This window comes from Oncorhynchus tshawytscha, linkage group LG11 (genome assembly GCF_018296145.1).
Source record: "Oncorhynchus tshawytscha isolate Ot180627B linkage group LG11, Otsh_v2.0, whole genome shotgun sequence".
In the NCBI taxonomy this organism is placed as follows: domain Eukaryota; kingdom Metazoa; phylum Chordata; class Actinopteri; order Salmoniformes; family Salmonidae; genus Oncorhynchus; species Oncorhynchus tshawytscha.
The window spans coordinates 18,674,120-18,700,048 of record NC_056439.1 but is presented as its reverse complement, the minus strand read 5'-3'; the positions used below and the strand labels follow the sequence as shown (position 1 = coordinate 18,700,048).

At 44.6% G+C, this 25,929-nt stretch overlaps 1 protein-coding gene across 2 annotated transcripts in view; it reads right to left on the bottom strand.

Annotated features, from left to right (window-relative positions):
- The window catches only part of sptb (spectrin, beta, erythrocytic), a 50,185-nt gene extending 24,475 nt beyond the window's left edge, over positions 1-25,710 (bottom strand). The window contains exons 1-4 of one of the 2 annotated variants that reach the window (XM_042329868.1): positions 25,319-25,710; positions 10,036-10,337; positions 863-1,014; positions 420-593 (exon numbers count right to left, since the gene is read on the bottom strand). In XM_042329868.1, the coding sequence (XP_042185802.1) occupies positions 420-593; positions 863-1,014; positions 10,036-10,183 (474 nt within the window). In that variant the 5' untranslated portion in view covers positions 10,184-10,337; positions 25,319-25,710. The remainder of the gene's footprint in view (positions 1-419; positions 594-862; positions 1,015-10,035; positions 10,338-25,318) is intronic. The other variant, XM_024436987.2, reaches the window with a different exon arrangement.
- Positions 25,711-25,929: the final 219 nt, after the last annotated feature.

Here is a 25,929-nt window from a genome sequence, read left to right as displayed (position 1 = left end):
CTAGCAAAGCTAAAAATAACAATAGGCTGTCAAATTGAAAATAAATACTGGATCAGCCTGTTTCCAGATAAAATAATCTAACACACGGTATGTTTTGTTTGGGATGTGGTTTTAGTTCTAGCACCAGATAAGGTCAGCTGTTGGCTGAAACCAGACCGTATACAGCTCCAGCCAGAGGGGATTTACGTTGAGTTCTAGTTCATTTTGTAACCAGTGTTGTTGTTATAGTGGTTAGCTATCTCACCAAGCCTAGTGGTCCCAAATCAGTTTGTTCTATCTTGCCACCTAGACATAGAAGTTGGCAATACAGAACAAACAGATCTGGGACCAGGCTAGCAGAGGGTGGTTTAAATTTAGGCCATTTTGTAACCTGTGTTTTTTTTTTGTGGTTGGCTAGAAGAAGAAGAATCCTAACTCACCTGGAATCTGAGGATGATGGTCCAAATGAGTCCCAGGATGAGGCGGTGGTTGCCGTCGACGATGTCGTGTGATCCCATGTTCTCCAGATGGACCCTCTGCTCCTTGAGGAACTGCAGGGCCTTGTCCACGTTCTCCAGGCAGTGGATACGCATACGGCCCTTAGTGGGCTTGGGCTGGGGGGGAGAGAGGGAGAGGATGGAGAGTAAGGGGCGGAGATAGGAAGGGAGAGAGAAGAGAGAGAAGAATAGAACGTAAACGTGTAGTGTGTTGCTATTTAGTGCAGTGAAGTGATTAATGAGACTGCGACGAGTATTTCCATTCTGATCTGGACATCATCAGATCATGTCATAACAGGGACAAAGAAAGCACGCAGACTAAGCACACATACAATACATCATAAATACACATACCGTCCACACCGTCCACACACACGCCCACGTACCAGTTTCTCTTCAGAGAGGACCTCCAGTAGTTTGATGAGCATGCGTCCATCCCTGAGGTCCAGGTACAGGTCAACGATACGGCAGTTGACCCGCGACAGGATGGAGTTGACCCACTTAGTGAAGGTCTTCTTCTGGACCGCCTCACGCTCATCTGGAGGTAGACAGAAAGAGAACTAGGTTAGACAGTAATAACCTAGGAGTTTGTTTTGTTGGGGTTAATTCACCCAAGCACCTCTATACCAGTGGAATCTGAACTGTAAAAGAAGTGTTATACTTCTTGCTTTATCCTTTACGGGGGGTGGGGGGGGTGTACATTATGGAACTTATCATGTCTGAAACGTAGCAGGACACAAACCATGCGTTTGTGTGGGCAGTTGCGTGAAGAAAAACTCAAGGCTTGACTGAGTAAGTGTTGAGAACAGACATTAGAATCCACAAGGCCTCTGAGAGTAGGAACATCAACGTTGTTGTGAGTTATGTAAGTTCGAATATCATGTCTCCCTACTGGTTAAGAGCAGGAGATCACAGTCACACTTTAAAGTCCCCATCAGCACACTGTCAGCGTTTCAAATGGCACCATATTCCCCATTTAGTGCAGTACTTTTGACCAGGGTCCACAGTGTGTGTGTGTGTGTGTGTGTGTGTGTGTGTGTGTGTGTGTGTGTGTGTGTGTGTGTGTGTGTGTGTGTGTGTGTGTGTGTATGTGTGTGTGTGTGTGTGTGGTGTGTGTGTGTGTGTGTGTATGTGTGTGTGTGTGTGTGTGTGTGTGTGTGTGTGTGTGTGTGTGTGTGTGTGTGTGTGTGTGTGTGTGTGTGTGTGTGTGTGTGTGTGTGTGTGTGTGTGTGTGTGTGTGTGTGTGTGTGTGTGTGTGTGTGTATGTGTGTGTCCCAAATATAAGAGTGCAAAATACTGCATCCTTAATGACTTGTACTATAAATGATTCAGTCCCTCAGCCTGTGTAGAACAGAGATAGAGACAGAGTGAGAGAGAGAGAGAGAGAGAGAGAGAGAGAGGGAGAGAGACAGAGAGCGAGGGAGAGAGAGAGAAAGAGGTAAGAGAGAGAGGTAAGAGAGAGGGGGGCATATAGAAAAGAGGGAAGATAGAGAGAGTGTGAGGCATGGGAAGAGAGGGAGGTAAAGAGAGGGAGGAGAGAGCATGGGAAGAAAAGAGGGAAGATAGAGAGAGGGAGGCATGGGAAGAGAGGGAGAGAAAGAGAGGGAGGCATGGGAAGAGGCATGGGAAGAGAGGGACAGAGAAAGAGAGGGAGGCATGGGAAGAGAGGGAGAGAGAAAGAGAGGGAGGCATGGGAAGAGAGGGAGAGAGAAAGAGAGGGAGGCATGGGAAGAGAGGGACAGAGAAAGAGAGGGAGGCATGGGAAGAGAGGGAGAGAGAAAGAGGGAGGCATGGGAAGAGAGGGAGAGAGAAAGAGAGGGAGGCATGGGAAGAGAGGGACAGAGAAAGAGAGGGAGGCATGGGAAGAGAGGGAGAGAGAAAGAGAGGGAGGCACGGGAAGAGAGGGAGAGAGAACGAGAGGGAGGCATGGGCAGAGTGAGAGAGCAACACACACTAAGAGAGCGGAAGGGAGGTAACCCCGAGATAGAGGGAGAAAGTAGGAGGACAAGCAGCTAGAGGGAAAGGTGAATGAGAGAAAAGGGGGATAGAGAGAAAATGATACTGGTGGGGACAAGAGAGAGATGTAAGCTTCTAAGCCTGGTCTGTAGAGACCAAAATAGGAACATTTTTGACAAAAAAAAGAGTCCTTGCTTTTGAATCACTCAAAATGACTTGTCATCATTGCTCTCACATCTATTCTCTGCATTGCCAAAATGTAACAAATCTGTCACCTTTGGCCGTGTTATATAGTCCTATATTACATAAGAGACCAGGCAGTATTGTTAAATGAGTCATGTTCCATTCTGTTTCTTGCCTGGTAAATAACAAGGAGCCTACTGCACAACATCCACGTGGATCACCCCCACCATAATGAAAAAGTCATGACAAATAAAACGCACAATGCGCATCCCAAATGGCGCATCCCAAATGGCGCCCTATTCCCTACGTAGTGTACTACTTTTGACCAGGGCCCACACTTCTCCCATCCAGGCCAGGTCTGTATCAGTACAGGCTGAACTAAATACTACTATGTTGTTTCACATGCTGCTGCTTCCCACTGATTTCCAGCCCTATCCGCACTCTGACTCCAGCGAGCTACAGCCACAAGACACATGACTTATTGATGCTGATGGGTTTTCCCCTGTACACAGGCAGAGCCAGAGAAAGAGCCACGCTCTTAGAATAAAAGATGTTCCCTGTCCCCATAGGAGAACCCTTTGAAGAACTTTTTTGGTTCCAGGTAGAACCATTTTGGTTCAAGGTAGAACCCTTTCCACAGAGGGTTCTACCTGGAACCAAAAAGGGTTACCTTGTGGGGACAGCCGAAGAACTCTTTTGGAGTGCAGAGCCAGGCTGTTTTCCCACAGTTAGCCTCCTTATATAGCTCTGAATGTGGCTAGCCAAATCCAGCAGAGTCAGCCCAGCAGAGTCAGCCTAGCAGAGTCAGCCCAGCAGAGTCAGCCCAGCAGAATCAGCCCAGCATAGCCTGAGACCATAGGACGTAAAGAGGAAAGGACTGGTAGTGATACCTGCGGGTATGTCATCTCGGTTAACCCAGAACTAAAATCGTGGTTTATGTTTACGTAGATGTCCAACGAGAGATTAGTTTAGCTGGTATGTAACCTCGACTTGGAATCCATAACTAAATCAACTGTGTTGACGAGCTACTCCATTTGTCATATTAATGTTTGAAGTCTGTCATGAGAGACTATAGCGGGCTCTGCAACCGCCCACGGCTAAACACAAGAGCAGAGAACACAACACACTGTAAAAAAGCCAACCAATTGCTTAACCAGCGTTATTCTGGGAGTTGGGTGGACTTCAGAAGGACAGGAAATGTAGCTAATGTGTCAAAGTTTGTTCACTCAACAAACGTTGCTCACAGTGAGCTGGATGTATAAAACCTTGTCGAGTGAATGTTTTTCAATGTATGTTTGCCTTTGTAAGTCAACACTGTCTGTTGGTTCAGCTATATGCCCAAGTGTTGAGCAAACTCACAACCCTATCACAGCTGGTTACCTTACAATACGTTGAATCAGCTAACTCTGCTCGAAGTGAGCTGAATTAGAACAAGCTTGTTGAGTAAAATGAGAAATGTATGTTTGCCCAAAACCAAGCAAAACCACGGCCATCACTATCATATTTCTCAGTGTGCTCTATTGATTTCCACAATTGTTTGTTTCAATACCTGTGTTTTTGCGTGTACATTGATTGGTTGATTCATTTTATGCTACACAAGCATCAATAACATATATTTTTCTAAACTAATCCAATCTCTTAGCAGTTTGACTTTTTGCACTCGTTACTGAGATGGCTGTTCCAGTTCAGAGGCCCTGGCAGTAATCACTCTTCCATGCCCTGGCAGTAATCACTCTTCCATGCCCTGGCAGTAATCACATGTCCATGCCCTGGCAGTAATCACTCTTCCATGCCCTGGCAGTAATCACTCTTCCATGCCCTGGCAGTAATCACTCTTCCATGCCCTGGCAGTAATCACTCTTCCATGCCCTGGCAGTAATCACCCTGGCAGTAATCACTCTCCATGCCCTGGCAGTAATCACTCTTCCATGCCCTGGCAGTATCACTCTTCCATGCCCTGGCAGTAATCACATGTCCATGCCCTGGCAGTAATCCATGCCCTGGCAGTAATCACTCTTCCATGCCCTGGCAGTAATCACTCTTCCATGCCCTGGCAGTAATCACTCTTCCATGCCCTGGCAGTAATCACTCGTCCATGCCCTGGCAGTAATCACTCTTCCATGCCCTGGCAGTCATTCTCAATGCAGGTTGTGTGGGAAACTGGTCAAATTATGTATGTAGTGTAGCTAGCCACTGCATGGCTCTGAATTGTCATAAAGAGTTCCGTTTTGCACCGGGAAATATGCAAATAAGGCACAATAAATTCTCACGTTGAATTGTATGTTCACGCAACCCAACATTCTAAGTTGAGGGAACATGCGATTCAAACTTGAGAATGTGTGTTGGTTCAGCTAAAGTCATATGCCCAAATCCCCAATCCTATTGCAGCTGGTTATTGTACACTGAATGACCTTTTTTTACAGTGCACAACACAACGAGACAACGGGCAGAGCACAACACAACGAGACAACGGGCAGAGCACAACACAACGAGACAACGGGCAGAGCACAGCGCAACACATCTGCAGCAGTCAAAACAGAGTCAGAACAAGCCATTAACAAAACCTGGCGGAGCCCGTGGTCTAGAAGCCCGGTTCAATCCCCACGTCCACCCTTTCTACTATTCTCCCACTTGCCTGTCTCACCCTCTGCCCCCCCCCCCCAAAAAAAAACCCATAGATATCCTTCTATAACCAGAATACAACCTGACAACCTGACCAGTTTAGTCCGTTGGGAAGAGTGCTGCAGGAGTCTGGGTCTGGTGTGGAGCATGGTTGATGAGAGGACAGACTGACAGAGACACCGGGGTAGCAGAGGCACCCAGCACAGCTAAGCAACACCCACCCAGGCAGTAGGGAAATACTTTTTAATGACATCATTTCAACTCAACACAGAAGCCGCCTGAAGGAATCTGGAACAGGAGCAGGGTGAGAGGACAGAGACAAAGTAGAGGTAGAAATAAACAATGCATTGCAGACAGGTACCATGTATGACATTGTTACTCTAGCAGATACACAAAGACACACAACAGAGACAGAATGAAGTACAGTTGGCGGAGCGCAGCACAACGGAGATATAACACACAGACAAGACAGAAAGACGTAACACTAACAGAAGCATGATGGAATAACAAAAGCTTAGGTCATGAATCAATATGAGGCAGGAGAGATGATGAAGACATAAACAGAAACACAGAGAGAGTACCAGGTTACATCATGGGTAAGAGAGTTGTGTGCATCCGCATTTGGGTGAATCCAGGGGGCTTTATTCAAAACACTCTGACTTTGAAGAGTTTCACATCTCTATAAGAATCCCCTGAGCCCATTAGACAGCAGCGGTCGGCTAAATGTTGAAATATACCAGAGAGAATAAATGAAAGTATGTCTCTCTCTTTCTCTTTCCAACCTGTCCTCTTCTCTTCCTCCTCTCCTCTCTCCTCCTCCTAATGTGTTTCTGTCATCAGGGAGCTGGCTAGAACAAGCTAACGTAAATTCACAGTGACGGACAACCGCTCTCTTTGAAAATCGAATAACGGAGAGAGAAATTAGCAGTTAGGAGAGGAGGAGAAAAGGAAGAGAGGAGGGATGGATTATTCAATAGCTGTTCAACACAGTCATCTGTGGCAAATATAAAGTTTCTGAATAGTCCCACAGCTCATCAGGAGAAAAGAAACCAAATGAATATGAATACAGCTAGTGTTTATGTTACGTCATACCACGGTGACGGCAGGTGAAAAATAGTTCACGTGAAATTTGAATGTGGCTAGTGTGACGGAGGGGTGGTAGCGCAGCTAACAAGACAATTCGGCGAACACGTAATCATACATAATCAATCCCGCTCTGATTAAATGGGAACGAAAGGTTACAACAACGGCCTGCCGTGAACGGTAGAGGGGGAAAAGAAAAACACGGCGTGTCCTTCTTAGGAGTTTGCTCCATGAAATATTCAGATCAAACTCAGCGAACAATTGGGGCATAGCCACTGCTTCCTGAAAAATAAATAAATAAATGCACACACATTAAAAAAGGGCCACTACAGTGGAAGCACAGCTCTTTTCCCCCGACTCTCCAGCTCACACGACAGCAGGAACAATCAAACCACCCACATGCTCGCTCGCATCACAAGCTAGACCTCGCCATCAACCCCTCCCCCGCCTCAATCTGTCCCAAACACAGTGAGAGGGATGGGAAGGGCACACAAGGAAATGGTGCTCTCTTTTTTAACCCACTGTGGGGTTGGAGGTGAGAGGTGGGAGGGACAAATCCCCACCACCACTGCAAGACTGGACCTTAACCCTGACCCTGAGCGGTGGGAATGAGAGAGGGTGGGCTGTGAACCCACCTCTACCATCACCACCACAAGACTGGACCTTAACCCTGACCCTGAGCGGTGGGAATGAGAGAGGGTGGGCTGTGAACCCACCTCTACCATCACCACCACAAGACTGGACCTTAACCCTGACCCTGAGCGGTGGGAATGAGAGAGGGTGGGCTGTGAACCCACCTCTACCATCACCACCCCCAGCCCCAGACTGGACCTCGACAGTAACTTGTAGCTAGTGTCCAACCCACTACCAACACCATCACCCCCAGACCAGTCTGGACACCAGGTACCTTGCAGCTGCCTGAAGCGTCCATCTAGGATGGAGTTGAAGCAGATGTTGGAGGTACTGTAGCTCAGCCACCTTGCCTTCTTCATACTCCTGCCAGAGGTGGAGGCGTAGGAGGAGGTGGTAGGGGGCGGAGCGGGGCGCGGGAGAGAGGGGGCATGACGCTGCTGACGCCTGGCGGGGGTGCAGGTGGAGGAGGACGAGGAGGAAGAGGAGATGGGGGAGAGACCCAGACCCAGTCTCAGAGGATGAGGTGCTCCAGATCCTGTCTTGGATATAACCCGGAGGGTCCCATTCCTCTCAGGCTGGTTCTCTGGCTCCTGCCTGGTCCTCCCATCGCCCTTAGCTTCCCTCCTCAGGGCTCTGTGGATGGGTGGGGTGCTCCGGCTGCGGCTGCTGCTGCTCAGAGTTGCCCGGAGCGGGGTCTCTCTTCCTGGGGTGATGGCTCTGTCCCTGGTGGCCTCTCTGTAACTGTCCCTGTCCCTCCCTAGTGCCACTCCACTGGATCGGAGGTCTGTGGAGGTCTCTCTGTTGGTTTCCCGGGTCACCCTGGTCTTCAGGCTGATATTCACCTCTCGGAGCCGAGGCTGGGTGACGGCACGCAACAGACATGGAGACGGGCTGCTCATCTTGAGTCCTGAGTCCTGACCCCAACAATGGAGGGAGTCTGCAGGACCTGGAGTATGGAGCTGGGAGAGATGCTCAGCTCAGCAGCACTCCACTTCTCTCCTCTTCTCTCTCACGCTCTCTCACTCTGTCCTCTTCTCCTGTTCCCTCTACCTCTCCCGTATGACTCTCTCCTGTTCCCACCCCTCTCTCTCTCTCTCTCTCTCTCTCCCTCGCTCTCTCACTCTGTCCTCTTCTCCTGTTCCCTCTACCTCTCCCGTATGACTCTCTCCTGTTCCCACCCCTCTCTCTCTCTCTCTCTCTCTCCCTCGCTCTCTCACTCTGTCCTCTTCTCCTGTTCCCTCTACCTCTCCCGTATGACTCTCTCCTGTTCCCACCCCTCTCTCTCTCTCTCTCCCCTCGCTCTCTTTCTCAGCTCAGCTCGGAGTGGTTCTTTCTCCAGCGCACCAGCCATGCATACAATATGTTCCAGGCTGCACACAAGTGTTCCTGACAAGGCTGTGCACCCCCCGACTAAATGGGACGTGTAGGTTGGAAGGCTTATCCTTTGCACATGCCTCAGTGATCATACATTTTAAACAGTGGGTGAACATCTTCACCACAGTGGATCAGACAAGGCATTCCCAACCTGAATTTTAGAAGGTTATGACTTTGGATGTAGAGTCGATGTTTGTTGTAGGGTCTAACATGTTGTGTCATGTAAGTGTAATCTCATTATGAACAGCTCAGACAGTAGATGTGGCTCACACTTGGTTTGTCCACCAGCTGGAAATCAACACTGATGTGTTGATTTTGCCTACCTCGTTCTCTCTCTCCCTCCCCTCTCTCTTTCCTTCTCTCCCTCCCTCGCTCTTTCTCTCGCATTCTCTCTTTCATCCCCCCCCCCCTCTGTCTGTGACAGGACACTGATTGCATTACAGAGACAACAGTGCAGTAACACAACACACCAGCTAGCTACACTCTTAGAGAATAAGGTGCTAAAAGGGTTATTTGGTTGTCGCCATAGGAGAACCCTTTTGAAGAACCATTTTTGGCTCCAGGTAGAACCTATTTGGTTCGGCCTCCCGAGTGGCGCAGCTGTCTAAGGCACTGTGTCTCAGTGCTAGAGGCGTCACTAAAGATCCGGCCTCCCGAGTGGCGCAGCTGTCTAAGGCACTGTGTCTCAGTGCTAGAGGCGTCACTACAGATCCGGGTTCTATCCCGCTGACACGGTCGCCAGTTGGACGGTGTTTCCTCCGACACATTGGCGCGACTGGATTGCGGGTTCAGCGAGCAGTGTGTCAGGAAGCAAAGCAGTGCGGCTTGGCGGGGTCGTGTTTCTGGAGGGCGCATGGCTCTTGAACTTCGCCTCTCCCGAGTCCGTACGGGAGTTGCAGCGATGGGACAAGACGGAGGTACTATTTAAAAGGCCTTCAGAGTGAGTACTTATTGGCCCCAAAGGTGTGTCACTGATTACAATCTCAGGCAGATATCCCAAAGATCCAAGCTATCCGCATCTTTCAAACCCTATTTCCATATAGTGCACTACTTTTGACCAGAGCCAATGGGTCCTGGTCAAAATATCGCAATAAATAGGGAAACATGGTGCCATTTGGGACTCGGGGGGGCAGCTGTCCACATCGCTCACACTGGAGAATTCTGGGAATGTGCAAATGATCCCAGCAACTTTAGGGGTGTGTATGTGTGTGTGTGTGTGTGTGTGGGGGGGTAAGAGAGACTGTACGTATGATAAGTCTCAACTGCTCTGCTGGGAGTGTGTGTGGCTTACAGCCAAACTCAGACATGATGATACAAGGCTCAAAGCTATCAGGTAGACTTATTAAACATACTGCACAGCATAAACAAGCCTAGATACTATTCTGCCACTGCCATCGTTCATGTTTTCTTATATGGACAGAATATAGACATTGAAATAGATGAGACATATGGATGGAAATGGAAATACAAGGAGTGGTGGGACTAGCATTTGATCCCATGCAGACATGCACTGTAAGCGGTGGTACTAGCTGCTAGTGGCTAGCTAGATCATCCGCAGGCATAGCGTTTTGCCAAGAGGCTGATTCATATAATAGCTGATTCCAAGAGACAGTAGGTGACAGAGAACAACCCATAAGGGAAAAACACCCCAATAACACAACCCAGCCCACATGAGAGCCCTAGGTCTCCCCTCCCAGCTCCAACTCACCTGTTAGGGTTTTGATGCGTGACCTCTCAAACAGTCGTACAGAGCTCTTGTCATTGTCCAGCTCCTCTTCCAGCAGCTCGAAGCGCGTGTTGATGCGGCTATACTGCTGAGTGATCTCCACGTTGTCGAAGTCCGTGGTGGACGTCATGGCAGCAGCCAGCTTGGCGGTGGGACGGGGGCCGTTGGCTGGGGTGAGGTAATTGGGGGCCAGGGACAGCCTCAGCTGCTCTGGGAGAGGAGGATGAGGAGGAGGAGTGGAGGAGGGAGAGATACAGTAGAATGGACCTCACACAGCAGGACGTCTGAAAGAAGGAGAAATAAAGAGCTATTAGCATTGATGTTTTTTCCATCTTTGATTCACAGGCATATGTGTGGAGACAGGGTTTTCTATCAAAGGTCAATGGCTGTATTATGTTCTGGGTAGGAGAGTTGTATTATGTTATGGGTATGATAGCTGTATTATGTTATGGGTATGATAGCTGTATTATGTTATGGGTATGATATCTGTATTATGTTAAGGGTAGGATAGTTGTATTATGTTATGGGTATGATAGTTGTATTATATTATGGGTATGATATCTGTATTATGTTATGGGTATGATATATGTATCATGTTCTGGGTACAATAGTTGTATTATGTTATGGGTATGATAGTTGTATTATGTTATGGGTACAATAGTTGTATTATGTTATGGGTATGATAGTTGTATTATGTTATGTGTACAATAGCTGTATTATGTTATGGGTATGATATCTGTATTATGTTATGGGTATGATATCTGTATTATGTTATGGGTAAGATATCTGTATTATGTTATGGGTAGGATAGTTGTATTATGTTATGGGTAGGATATCTGTATTATGTTATGGGTAGGATAGTTGTATTATGTTATGGGTATGATATCTGTATTATGTTATGGTAGGATAGTTGTATTATGTTATGGGTATGATATCTGTATGGTTATGATATCTGTATTATGTTATGGGTAGGATAATTGTATTATGTTATAGGTAGGATAGTTGTATTATGTTATGGGTAGGATAGTTGTATTATGTTATAGGTAGGATAGTTGTATTATGTTATGTGTATGATATCTGTATTATGTTATGGTTAGGATAATTTTATTATGTTATGGGTAGGATAGCTATATTATGTTATGGTATGATAGCTGTATTATGTTATGGGTATGATAGTTGTATTATGTTATGGGTATGAGAGCTGTATTATGTTATGGGTATGATAGTTGTATTATGTTATGGGTAGGATAGCTATATTATGTTATGGTATGATAGCTGTATTATGTTATGGGTATGATAGTTGTATTATGTTATGGGTATGAGAGCTGTATTATGTTATCGGTATGATATCTGTATGGGTATGATATCTGTATTATGTGTTATGGACAGCTCTCTCCTGTATTATGTTATGGGTAGGATAGTTGTTTTATGTTATGGGTATGATAGCTGCATTATGTTATGGGTATGATATCTGTATTATGTTATGGTATGATATCTGTATTATGTTATGGGTATGGTAGCTGTATTATGTTATGGGTAGGTTGGTTGTATTATGTTATGGGTATGATAGTTGTATTATGTTATGGGTATGATATCTGTATTATGTTATGGGTATGATATCTGTATTAGGTTATGGGTATGATATCTGTATTATGTTATGGGTAGGTTGCTTGTATTATGTTATGGGTATGATATCTGTATTATGTTATGGGTAGGATAGTTGTATTATGTTATGGGTATGATATCTGTATTATGTTATGGGTAGGATAGTTGTATTATGTTCTGGGTATGATATCTGTATTATGTTATGGGTAGGATAGTTGTATTATGTAATGGGTATGATATCTGTATTATGTTATGGGTAGGATATCTGTATTATGTTATTGGTATGATAATTGTATTATGTTATGGGTAGGATAATTGTATTATGTTATGGGTAGGATCGTTGTATTATGTTATGGGTAGGATCGTTGTATTATGTTATGGGTAGGATAATTGTATTATGTTATGGGTAGGATAGTTGTATTATGTTATGGGTAGGCTAGTTGTATTATGTTATGGGTAGGATAGTTGTATTATGTTATGGGTAGGATAGTTGTATTATGTTATGGGTAGGATAATTGTATTATGTTATGGGGAGGATAGTTGTATTATGTTATGGGTAGGATATCTGTATTATATTATGGGTATGATAGCTGTATTATGTTATGGGTAGGTTGTATATCTAGTATTATATTATGGGTAGGCTATGTTGTATTATGTTATGGGTATGATAGCTGTATTATGTTATGGGTAGGATATCTGTATTATATTATGGGTATGATAGCTGTATTATGTTATGGGTAGGATAGTTGTATTATGTTATGGTATTATATCTGTATTATGTTATGGGTAGGATAGTTGTATTATGTAATGGGTATGATATCTGTATTATGTTATGGGTAGGATAGTTGTATTAGGTTATTGGTATGATAATTGTATTATGTTATGGGTAGGATAGTTGTATTATGTTATGGGTAGGATAGTTGTATTATGTTATGGTATGATATCTGTATTATGTTATGGGTATGATATCTGTATTATGTTATGGGTAGGATAGTTGTATGATGTGTATGCATAAATCAAAATAAAGAACCCAGAAGACTACCTGTTTATGTGTTGTGCATATGTTGTCTGTCAATGGTTATTCTTACTTGTTTTGTACACCAGAGGGCACTATATGTTGGGGTCATGAGTCACTGGTCAGTGTGTGTATATAGGTAGCACAGGTGACCCGGAAGTGTTAGCACAGGTGAGAGGAGAGCACATATAGTTGTTACCGTGTCACAGATATAGCTTTTAGAATGCATCTCTCTCTGCACCTCTTCTATAGGAATATGTGTTTTGGAGCTATTTATATTTTATATACCCAATAAATGAGAATTTCACCCAGAAAGAGTAACGTTTGGAAAGTTGATTTTTGTGGACGTGTTATGGACAGCTCTCTCCTGTGCCAGTGGCTTTTCCTAGGGAATCGCCACTACATGAATTCTTGCTAAAATATACTAGTGGCAAGTAGTCTAGCAGTTAAGAGCGTTTGGCCAGTAACTGAAATGTTGCTTGGTTGAATCCCTGAGCCAATTAGGTGAAACAAATCTGCAGATGTGCCCTTGAGCAAGGCACTTAACACTAATTGCTACTGTAAGTAACTCTGGATAAGAGTGTCTGTTAAATGATGTTAGAGAAGAGAGGGAAATGGAAATACAAAAACACCTCCCTTTATATGTTAGCATTTAGTATAAAAAAAGACTGCCTGTCCAAAATCTACAATTTCAAACAAAAAGATGGCAGACTATAGGAAGACACGAAACTGTTCTGAATGTAAAGCAAAAATTGCAAGAGAAGAAATGCTGTAACATACATCCTAGGAATGTATACTGTTTTGTTTACAATCTTTTGCTGCTATTTAGGAATCACAAGTAGTTCCCTTCACTCCTCAACTCACTCATCCCTCATCAGCCGTGGCCATTTTGAGCCTGACATATCCCCCAACCGTCACAGAGTGGGGTGTGTGTGTGTGTGTGTGTGTGTGTGTGGAAAGGCGGGTAAAGGTTAGCCACCAAGATAGCTCTATCTTAGTGCAGCGTGCCGCTCTTATCACCCCACACAAGGGAAGGGCCACCCCCTATCTGTCTCTACTGGGGAACTTGATGAATGTTACGCACAAACCGCCTTCCTGTGATGCTGTACGGTCAACGTTTCAACTGTAAATGTGGGTCTGTGTGTTTCTGCTGGCTACATCTGGTTTCATGTTAGTGTGGCTGGGAGGCAGGTCGCCTAACAGTAACAGAAAGGTCAATGGTTTGAATCCCTGAGCTGATTAGGTAACAAAAAAAATCGGTTGATGTGCCCTTGAGCAAGGCACTTAACCCTACTTGCTCTGGATAGGAGTGTCTGCTAAATATTGTGTGGGAATGTGTCTGTACAGTCCAATGAATATGGGAGAGAGTCCTTGTGTGGTGTTCTCCTGTAGTGCAGAAATACTAGATATTAGTACTAGAGAGTCATAATTCAATGCAAATCACAGATAATGTAACTCGTTATGTTTACAATGTGGCCGGCGCCCGACTTGAGCTATGCACGTGCAGCTTGAACCTTCACATAAATCATACACTGATGTCAACGGGGATTTGGGAGAAAGTTAGTTTTATAACACACAGACTTTATGTTCCTATTCTTATCTTTGATTATTTCTTATTGTTGCTGCACTTATCGAGAAGGAGCCTGCGAGTAAGCATTTTATTGGACGGTGAATACCATGTTTATCCTGCACATACGACTAAAATAATCAAACTTGAAACTTGAAACATACTGTTTCTCAAGGATTCAGCCCAACCCGGCATGATTACTTTGAGTTCTACTCACATGTTCAGAGGTGTGACTGTACCATCTTTGTTGTGGAGATACAGTCACACTATGCACATTACCTCTCCCCTCCCCTTACACGACAAAGTCAACCTCTGGTTTTAAGGAGATAAAAGGATGACTGGTTCTTTTCCATTCAGAGAAGGGGCCCTGGTTGTGGTTACGTGGTATACAGTGGTGTTAGTCCCGGTGGATCGAGACTCAGTTTAGCCATTATAAATCATAATAAATAAGAGGGAGGATCGTAGATCAGCACTTCCTTTTTTATTTCACCTCTATTTAACCAGGTAAGACCCACTGAGGTTAAGAACCTCTTTTGCGAGGGCGACCTGGCAAGAAGGCAAAACAGGGAAATGGCAGCGTGTACATAAAATATTACCAAACAAAAACACACAAAATGCACACAAAAGACAAAGTGTCACAAGTTACGAATACAATTGAATATTACAAACAGCTGCAGTTATCACAAACAGTGTTGTCAATCAGAGTCTTAAAAACAGGCAAGGACTAACTCCCTAATTTCACCAACTATCTTTTGAAGCATGGTCCAGGATGAAGGGGGCATTATGGGAAAAATATTGTTTCCCCATCTCAGTTCTAGCTGTAGGAACAGACAGGGACAGCAGCGACTGTGAGCGAAGACTGTATTGAGTGACTGATCTGCTCGGTAAAGGAACATACTCTAAGGCGCTTTGTGAATTCAGGCCCAGGTCTCCCTCCTCCTCATCTCTGTATCAGTCCCGTGCAGGGGGATGTTATCAGACATAACCCTACCTCCACCCACTGACTAGCAGCACAGGGGATCCCCTTATCACCACACACACAACCTGGGCTAGCTCCAACAGAGCAGGCATGTCCCTACGCTATGTGACGTGCATGTCTGCTGACACCATTAAATCCACTAGCCTAACTGCATGAAACCCAGGACGCCATGTTGCTCTGGGCCAAACTGACGACAGGAGCACATGTCATGGCATAGCCTCTCTGGATTCTACATGGCATGGACAAAAACTACCTCTTCACTGAACTGGCAGTTACCCAGGCACAGCTTAGTTCAGGTGGAGGCAGAAACCTTAGCCCCATTACAGTCCTCACCAATTATAATATCAAAAACACCAGCTGGGTACATTCAGCAAGATACATCTTTCAATCAATCATCCTGATTGAACAGTGATTAGACCTCCTATTCAAACCTTTTCAAATGAATTTCATGATAGCTAGAGAGGGGAATGGAAATACAAAAACAACTCCCTTTGTGTAAAATATAAAGGCTAACACAAAACAACCGAGCAGGAACCATGGCAACTAACTAGAGAACACAGCCAGCCGATGTTCCATCTGTAATTCTTGGATTTTCTGAGTAGCATGGAAAGTAGAGAGGGAGAAAGGAGAGATGGCAGATGGGTGTGGTTAGGAGGACTAGCGACTCAACGTGTGGGAAAGTGTAACAGCAACAGCTGGAGTGAGGTCTTGTGTCATCTCGTCTTCGCATGGTGAAAATCTGGGAGAGGCAAACACATAGTACCATGTTTTCAGACACAAATTAAGCCTAGTACTGCACTAATACGCATAAGTATTCAGATGCTTTTTAGTGCAGAACTAGGCTTAACCTGTGGCAGGGAAGCTGCCCCCGCAGTGAGTAAAGAAAAAGCTATATCAAAGAGTGTGACAGAGAGAGACAGGAGGGGCAATCATCTACCTTGCTCCCCTACACTCGGGGGACAGTCTGAGATCTGTCATTCCTGCTTCTGATAGATTGTTAATATCTATAGATTGTCCTCTAATGCACAACTATACCTGCCACACAGACAGAGACAACACTACACCACATACTTTTCGTAGACACTACCACAACATATCAATCTACACATAAAAAGATCCCACTGGGCACAGACGTCAGTTCAATGTCTATTTTTGATTTACATTTGAGTTGTCATGAATTCAACGTGAAATCAACAAAAAAATGGCACCATGACATTTGATTTGGGTTCAAAAAAAATCTGCACATTTAAATTCGGGGGTTGAAATTACGTTGCTGGTTTGAATTCCTGAGCTGACTAGGTGAAATCTGATGATGTGCCCTTTAAGCAAGGTACTTCACCCTACTTGCTCTGAATAAGAGTGTCTGATAAAAATGACTGAAACGGAATGGTCAAGTGGCTTCATGTTGATTTTAATATTGAGTTAAACCCTCATTAATTTAGGTTATGAACATGACAGTATATTATATTACTATACCATTTGTAGCCTACTAGAATGGCAATACTAAACCCTGTTTGGACCGCCATAACACATGAGTTTGATCTTGGGAGAGGTTAGGGACAGTATTGGGTGTTCCAAAATAGGGGAGGGTTGTCAAACTTCTGGGGGGCTTTGGGGAGGGTTGTATGGTATTTTATTGGGCACAGGGGAGGGTAGAGTTTTCTCCCAGGTTTGCATTCGCTCTTTTGCAGGTTGTACTATATAATTTCTTCCATCGTAGCCAAATGTCTTCATCTGCTTCCATGCGCCTCCCCCATATCAAGGTGTTTTGGTACTACCCTCATGCGCAACGTTTTTCTGCGCGGTAACTTTTACTATACCACAGGTCAAAATAGTCTACCAGTCTGTCTATCCTGCCCACTATCCACTATTAATAGTGACAATAGTGGTAGGTGGAGCATTTGTACATATTTGCAATAGGCTATTAGCAATCATACCACACGTAAAAGCATACAAAGCTGCATCAATTTTCAATATGAATCCACAATAACAATTATGAATAGCTGATATGCCAGGTGCATCACTGTGCATGAAAGAACAGTGAAGACATGAGACACACAGCTGGAAATGATCCCCTATTGGATCTTGTTTAGAGACAATACAGGCAGAGCAAGCATTAAGCCTCCTCTCCAATACGAGGGCTTTTCCTCGCGCACCTAGAACGCTTCAATATAGCCTAAATATTGGTCATTTGAAATGTGTTACACTGTATATGTGGCATAAACACAACCATTCACCATGTTTTCAATCTGATTTGTCTACTTTAAAAGTCTCCTCTGGGCATACGCACATTCGTCCAAAATATCATTCCAGCATCCTCAAAATGGCTTGATATCAACCAGGTCTCCATCCAACCTTTTTATGCAAGTAAAGTACATGTTGGATTAATAAATGTCACCACATCCTGGGAAAGAATGCAGTTTTTCAGGCCAGAGTTTCCCAAACTCGGTCCTGTCCCCCTGGGTGCACGTTTTGTTTCCCTCTGGGTGCACGTTTTGTTTCCCCCTGGGTGTACGTTTTGTTTCCCCCTGGGTGCACGTTTTGTTTCCCCCTAGGTGCACATTTTGTTTCCCTCTGGGTGCACATTTTGTTTCAACCTGGGTGCACGTTTTGTTTCCCCCTGGGTGCACGTTTTGTTTCCCCTGGGTGCACGTTTTGTTTCCCCCTGGGTGTACGTTGTTTCCCCCTGGGTGCACGTTTTGTTTCCCCCTGGGTGCACGTTTTGTTTCCCCCTGGGTGTACGTTTTGTTTCCCCCTGGGTGCACGTTTTGTTTCCCCCTAGGTGCACATTTTGTTTCCCTCTGGGTGCACGTTTTGTTTCAACCTGGGTGCACGTTTTGTTTCCCCCTGGGTGCACGTTTTGTTTCCCCCTGGGTGCACGTTTTGTTTCCCCCTGGGTGTACGTTTTGTTTCCCCCTGGGTGCACGTTTTGTTTCCCCCTGGGTGTACGTTTTGTTTCCCCCTGGGTGCACGTTTTGTTTCCCCCTGGGTGCACGTTTTGTTTCCCCCTGGGTGCACGTTTTGTTTCCCCCTGGGTGTACGTTTTGTTTCCCCCTGGGTGCACGTTTTGTTTCCCCCTGGGTGCACGTTTTGTTTCCCCCTGGGTGTACGTTTTGTTTCCCCCTGGGTGCACGTTTTGTTTCCCCCTGGGTGCACGTTTTGTTTCCCCCTGGGTGCACGTTTTGTTTCCCCCTGGGTGCACGTTTTGTTTCCCCCTGGGTGCACGTTTTGTTTCCCCCTGGGTGCACGTTTTGTTTCCCCCTGGGTGTACGTTTTGTTTCCCCCTGGGTGCACATTTTGTTTCCCCCTGGGTGCACGTTTTATTTCCCCCTGGGTGTACGTTTTGTTTCCCCCTGGGTGCACGTTTTGTTTCCCCCTGGGTGCACGTTTTGTTTCCCTCTGGGTGCACGTTTTGTTTCCCCCTGGGTGCACGTTTTTTTCCCCCTGGGTGCACGTTTTGTTTCAACCTGGGTGCACGTTTTGTTTCCCCCTGGGTGCACGTTTTGTTTCCCCCTGGGTGCGTTTTGTTTCCCCCTGGGTGCACGTTTTGTTTCCCCCTGGGTGCACGTTTTGTTTCCCCCTGGGTGCACGTTTTGTTTCCCCCTGGGTGCACGTTTTGTTTCCCCTGGGTGCACGTTTTGTTTCCCCCTGGGTGCACGTTTTGTTTCCCCCTGGGTGCACGTTTTGTTTCCCCCTGGGTGCACGTTTTGTTTCCCCCTGGGTGTACGTTTTGTTTCCCCCTGGTTGCACGTTTTGTTTCCTCCTGGGCGCACGTTTTGTTTCCCCCTGGGCGCACGTTTTGTTTCCCCCTGGGCGCACGTTTTGTTTCCCCCTGGGCGCACGTTTTGTTTCCCCCTGGGCGCACGTTTTGTTTCCCCCTGGGTGCACGTTTTGTTTCCTCCTGGGTGTACGTTTTGTTTCCTCCTGGGTGCACGTTTTGTTTCCTCCTGGGTGCACGTTTTGTTTCCTCCTGGGTGCACGTTTTGTTTCCTCCTGGGTGCACGTTTTGTTTCCTCCTGGGTGTACGTTTTGTTTCCTCCTGGGTGCACGTTTTGATTCCCCCTGGGTGCACGTTTTGTTTCCTCCTGGGTGCACGTTTTGGTTTAATGCCCTAGCACTACACAGCTGATTCAAATTACCAACTGAGCATCAAGCTTTGATTATTTGAATCAGCTGTGTGGTGCTAGGGCCAAAATCAAAACGTGCACCCAGGGAGGCCCTCAGGATCAAGTTTGGGAAACCTTGTATTAGGCTACATGTTAAATAATGATGAACTTCACAGGGTGGTAAAAGTGCATGGGGATGATCTTGATGCTCCACAAATATGTGTCTTCTGGTAGGAATACATGGTTAAATACCAGCGCTTTTGAGTGGAACAAAGTACCACAGCAACTCAAAGCCATACCAACCGTAACCACTTTTTAAGATAAGGTCAAAACAGTATATATTTTTTGGGATTGTTTCTCTGTAATATGTCTGTATCTATGTCATTTATATGTATTTATATACAAAAAAAGATAGGGACCACAATGGAAATAAGTCCTGACTTTATTGCGCAATCATGGTCACTTTTAAAAATCGTTGTAATGTGTGTATATACAGTGCATTCGGATACTATTTACAGCCTTTGACTTTTTCCACATTTGATTACATTACAGACTTATTCTAAAATGTATTAAATAGTTTGTTTTACCTCATCGATCTACACACAATACCACATAATGACAAAGCAAAAACAGGTTTTTAGAAATGTTTGCAAATGTATTAAAAATACAATTCTGAAATATCACATTTACATACACATACAGTACCAGTCAAAAGTTTGGACACACCTACAAGGGTTTTTCTTTTTTACATTATTTTCTACATTGTAGAATAATAGTGAAGACATCAAAACTATGAAATAACACATATGGAATCTTGTAGTAAACAAAAAAGTGTTAAACAAATCAAAATATATTTTATATTTGAGATTCTTCAAAGTAGCCACCCTTTACATTAATGACAGCTTTGCACACTTTTGGCATTCTCTCAAACAGCTTCATGAGGTAGGCACCTCGAATGTGTTTCAATTAACAGATGTGCCTTGTTAAAAGTTAATTGGTGAAATTTCTTCCCTTCTTAATGTGTTTGAGCCAATCAGCTGTGTTGTGACAAGGTAATGGTGGTACACAGAAAATAGCTCTATTTGGTAAAAGACCAAGTCCATATTATGGCAAGAACAGCTCAAATAAGCAAAGAGAAACAGCAGTCCATCATTACTTTAAGACAGTCATTCCGGAAAATGTCAAGAAGTTTCTTCAAGTGCAGTCGCAAAAACCATCATTCACTATGATGAAACTGTCTCTCATGAGGACCGCCACAGGAAAGGAAGACCCAGAGTTACCTCTGCTGCAGAGGATAAGTTCTTAAGCGTTAGCAGCCTCATAAATCGGCAATTAACTGCACCTCAGATTGCAGCCTAAATAAATGCTTCACAGAGTTCAAGTAACAGACACATCTCACCATCAACTGTGCAGAGAAGACTACGTGAACTAGGCCTTCATGGTCAAATTGCTGCAAAGAAACCACTACTAAAGAGAATCTGTTCTTTGGTGTGATAAGTCCAAATTTTAGATTTTTGGTTCCAACCGCCGTGTCTTTGTGAGACGCAGATTAGATGAAAGGATGATCTCTGCATGTGTGGTTCCCACCGTTAAGCATGGAGGAGGAGGTGTGGTGGTGCTTTGTTGGTGACACTTTGCTGGTGACACTGTCAGTGATTTATTTAGATTTCAAGGCACACTTAAACACCACGGCTAACACAGCATTCTGCAGCGATATGCCATCCCATCTGGTTTGCACTTAGTTGTACTGTCATTTAATTTTCAACAGGACAATGACCCAAAACACACTTCCAGGATGTGTAAAGGCTATTTAACCAAGAAGGAGAGTGATGGAGTGCTGCATCAAATGAACTGTGTGAATTCAAGGATGCTCCCTCTAATTCTCTCTCTCGCTTTCTCTTTTTCTTCTCTCTGAGGACCCGAGCCCTAGGTGACTCCTTGCTGTCCCCAGTCCACCTGATCATGCTGCTGCTCCAGTTTCAACTGTTCTGCCTGCGGCTGTGGAACCCTGACCTGTACACCGAACGTGCTACCTTGTCCCGGACCTGCTGTTTTCAACTCTCTCTACCGCACCTGCTGTCTCTAACACTGAATGATAGGCTATGAAAAGCCACCTGACATTTACTCCTGAGGTGCTGACCTGTTGCACCCTCTACAACCACTGTCGTTATTATTATTTGACCCTGCTGGTCATCTATGAACGTTTGAACATCTTGGCCATGTACTGTTATAATCTCCACCTGGCACAGCCAGAAGATGACTGGCCACCCCTCAAAGCCTGGTTCCTCTCTAGGTTTCTTCCTAGGGAGTTTTTCCTACATCTGCATTGCTTGCTGTTTGGGGTTTTAGGATGGGTTTCTGTATAGCACTTTGTGACATTGGCTGATGCAAAAAGGGCTTTATAAATACATTTGATTGCTTGATTGATTGATGAACTGGCCTCCACAATCACCCAACCTCAACCTAATTGAGATGGTTTGGTATGAGTTGGACCGCAGAGTGAAGAAAAAGCAGCCAACAACTGCTCAGCATATGTGGGAACTCCTTCAAGACTGTTGATTTCCAAGCATTCCAGGTGAAGCTGGTTGAGAGAATGCCAAGAGTGTGCAAAGCTGTCATCAAGGCAAAGGGTGGCTACTTTGAAGAATCTCAAATATATACAAAAAATATTTGTTTAACACTTTTTTGGTTACTACATGATTGCATGTGTTATTTCATAGTTTTGATGTCTTTACTATTATTCTACAATTTAGAAAATAGTCAAAAATAAACAAAACCCTTGAATGAGTAGGGTGTCCAAAATTTTGACTGGTACTGTAAGTATTCAGACCTTATACACAATTGTTTGTTGAAGCACCTTTGGCAGCGATTACAGCCTCAAGTCTTCTTGGGTATGACACTACAAGCTTGGCACACTTGTTTTTGGGGAATTTTTCCCATTCTTCTCTGCAGATCCTCTCAAGCTCTGTCAGGTTGGATGGGGTTCATTGCTGCACAGCTATTTTCAGGTCTCTCCAGAGATGTTCAATAGGGTTCAAGTCCGGGCTCTGGCTGGGCCACTCAAGGACATTCAGAGACTTGTCCTGCAGCCACTTCTGCGTAGTCTAGGCTGTGTGCTTAGGGTCATTGTCCTGTTGGAAGGTGAACCGTCACCCCGCTCTGGAGCAGGTTTTCATCAAAAATTCCTGTTCTTTGGCCGTTCATGTTGGTCAAGTCCTGACCTTAGTTAAAAAAGGAACTATCTCCATTTTGGTTTGGTCAGGGCGTGAGTTGGGGTGGGCATTCTATGTTTTGTTCTATGTTTTGTATTTCTGTGTTTGGCCGGGTATAGTTCCCAATCAGAAGTAGCTGTCTATCGTTGTCTCTGATTGAGAACCATACTTAAGTAGCCTTTTCCCACCTGTGTTTTGTGGGTAATTATTTTTCCGTGTGTGTTTGTGTGCACCTCGGTTCCGTCACGTTCTTTGCTATTTACCTGTTTGTTTTTTTGGTTGTTTCGGTTTCATTAAAAGATGTGGAACTACATGCACGCTGCGCCTTGGTCGATTTATGACAGGGAGTTTGAGGATAGCGAGCGTGACAATGTTTCCCTCGATCCTGACTGGTCTCCCAGTCACTGGCGCTGAAAAACATCCCCACAGCATGATGCTGCCACAACCATGCTTCACTGTTAGGGATGGTGCCAGGTTTCCTCCAGACGTGACGCTTGGCATTCAGGCTTAAGAGTTCAATCTTGGTTTCATCAGACCAGAGAATCCTTTTGGCAAACTCCAAATGGGCTGTTGTGCCTTTTACTGAGGAGTGGCTTCCGTCTGGCAACTCTACCATAAAGGCCTTATTGGTGGAGTGCTACCAAGATGGTTGTCCTTCTGGAAGGTTCTCCTATCTCCACAGAGAAACTCTGGAGCTCTGTCAAAGTGACCATCGGGTTTTTGGTCACCTCCCTGACCAAGGCCCTTCTCCCCCAATTGCTCAGTTTGGCCGGACGGCCAGTTCTAGGAAGAGTCATGGTGGTTGCAAACTTCTTCCATTTAAGAATGATGGAGGCTTCTTGGAGACCTTCAATGCTGCAGAAATATTTTGGTACCCTTCCCCAGATCTGTGCCTCAACGCAATCCTGTCTCAGCGCTCTACGGGCAATTCCTTCAACCTCATGGCTTGGTTTTTACTCTGACATGCACTGTCAAATGTGGGAACTTATATAGACAGGTGTGTCACTTTCCAAATCATGTTCAATCAATTGAATTTACCACAGGTGGACTCCAATCAAGTTGTAGAAACGTCTCAATGATGATCAATGAAAACAGGATGCACCTGAGCTCAATTTCGAGTCTCATAGCAAGTACTTTTGTAAATAAGGTATTTCTGTTTTTTAATTTGAATAAATTAGCAAAAGATTCAAAAAAACGTTTTGCTTAGTCATTATTGGGTATTGTGTGTAGATTAATGAGGATTTTTTACAATTTAATACATTTTTAACTGACAAATTACATCTATCAATCTAAACTGTGTCGCAGACATTTGATGAATGGAAAGAGACATCTGTTACAAAACACCAACAAGTTTAATGACATTCATAGATTGTCAAGCCAAGCCTTCGATACTGGATACGCCTACAAGGTAGGGAGGGATGTATTTTCTGTTTGTCCAGATTGACATAGTCTATTTATTGTGGTGTTGAAAACGTAAACCATGATATTAAAGCGCCCGAAGTCGGTACGCTTTGCTGATTGATTGTGTGGTACATTGGCACAAAAACCTGTTGGTGAAAAAAAACGTTATATAGTTATAAATAGGCATAAAAATGTTGAAAATCTCATTTCCCCCTAGCTGGTCATTGTGTGCAGCTGGCTCTGATCATAGTGTAGGCCTAATGAAACAGGCAGGGAAAGTGAGCTCGTCGGTGGTGGTGATCCGTGAAACCTCAACCTTCTGGCTGGTAGCGTGGCACCGACTGCGCCACAAAAGCATGCTGGTGTGGTCTATATCCACCTTTATAAACACACGGTTATTATTTGTGGTCGTCAATATTATTTTTAGTTAATTCTATGATGGAGAGGGTGTGCAATTATTTTACACTACAAGGGAAGGGTCATGTGAAAATATAATTTATGTTGGGATTGCATTTTTTATGACAGCTTGAGTTGGTATGGAATAGTTTTTTTTGCCTCAATACTGCCTCCCGCTCATGTAGAGTAGAGTGCAGCATGTAAGTAAAATTATATAACAGTTACATACTCCTAGTGTGGAGAGGAGCACCCATTCTGTGTATTCTTGCAGCAACCGAATTGCCCTTTAAGGAAAGAAAATATATATTATATTTTATTATTCTCCATGTGCCAAAGGCAAGGAGTGGAGAGAGCTCTATGTGGCCTTGTGTATGAAGAGGATTAAAGAAAGCAGTATCCCTCCAGCAGTCAACAATTTTGAGACAATATTTTTGTCTTCATCTCTCTCCCCTCTCTTTGAAAACGATGTAATCTTTCTAATAACACTAGAAAGGATGGGCAGCAAGCGAAGCGCCCTTTGGATTTCTGTCAGCAGAAGCGCGCAGAATATGCATCAAGACCGTTATGACCCCGCATAGCGCGCGCGCCAAAAGTTCACCTAAACACCCGCCTACTTACGGAGTACCGAATTAAATCCTTTCAAAGTTAAAATGATAAAATCTGAATAATATATGTGTCAGAACAATAAGCAAGAAATACAAAACTGAAATGTAGCCAATGCTACAACAGTTTATCCATCGTGGTATTTGAAAAGAAGGGAATGTCCTTCAAGTTTTGCATTGAGCAACAACAGGTGGTAAGCAAAATTTGCCTTTGGTGTCTACATTTAGAAATGAATCGCACTGAAAGACCACTATGTCAATAAATATATTTGTAAACAGTATTCTCAATAATAATCTAACACATAACCATTATCATTTTAAGAATGTAAATAGTTCACCTGTATGAATTTACATGAAACGTTTCCCTATCAAAGAAACTCACCTTTGCTTGATTTAATCCTGTAGGAAAATATACACCTTCTGATGTCCCTCGAATTAAAAGCCAATTATAATCCCATTGAAGCTTCCCACCGGTCCTGGTCACGGCAGTGGACTCCGCACAGAGGGAATGGTCTTGGAGAGCCAGAGGGGCAAGGTGGAGAAAGGGGTTGTAAATCTTGCGGTCCAGAAGCTGCGGCCTGGCACACAGCACGCTCATTCCTCATTTCCGTCAGCCAGTGAGCCATCGTTTGACCCATCCAATGTGTTAAAAATAAAGTAGACGCATCTAGTACATGATCTCTGTGCGCAGGGGACAGACATTCCTGTCATGAGCTGGTGACTTTAAATGGCAGCTATAGACACACTTCTGTGTGGTGGGGTGCGCCCCCTCCCCTCCTCTCACCGCCTGGCTGTCGGTCTGGTCTAATTGGAACACATAACAACCTCCGCCCCCGCCAGAAATGTCACCTCCACTACTCCGCTCCCACCGGGTCCTCATTCAAACAAGCCAGTGCTTCACTCCAGCAAGCTATAGCAGTGTACATACAGTGTAGACGCTCCACTATTTAATGTAATGATTCATTGATTGTGGTCAAATTTAAAACATTGTTG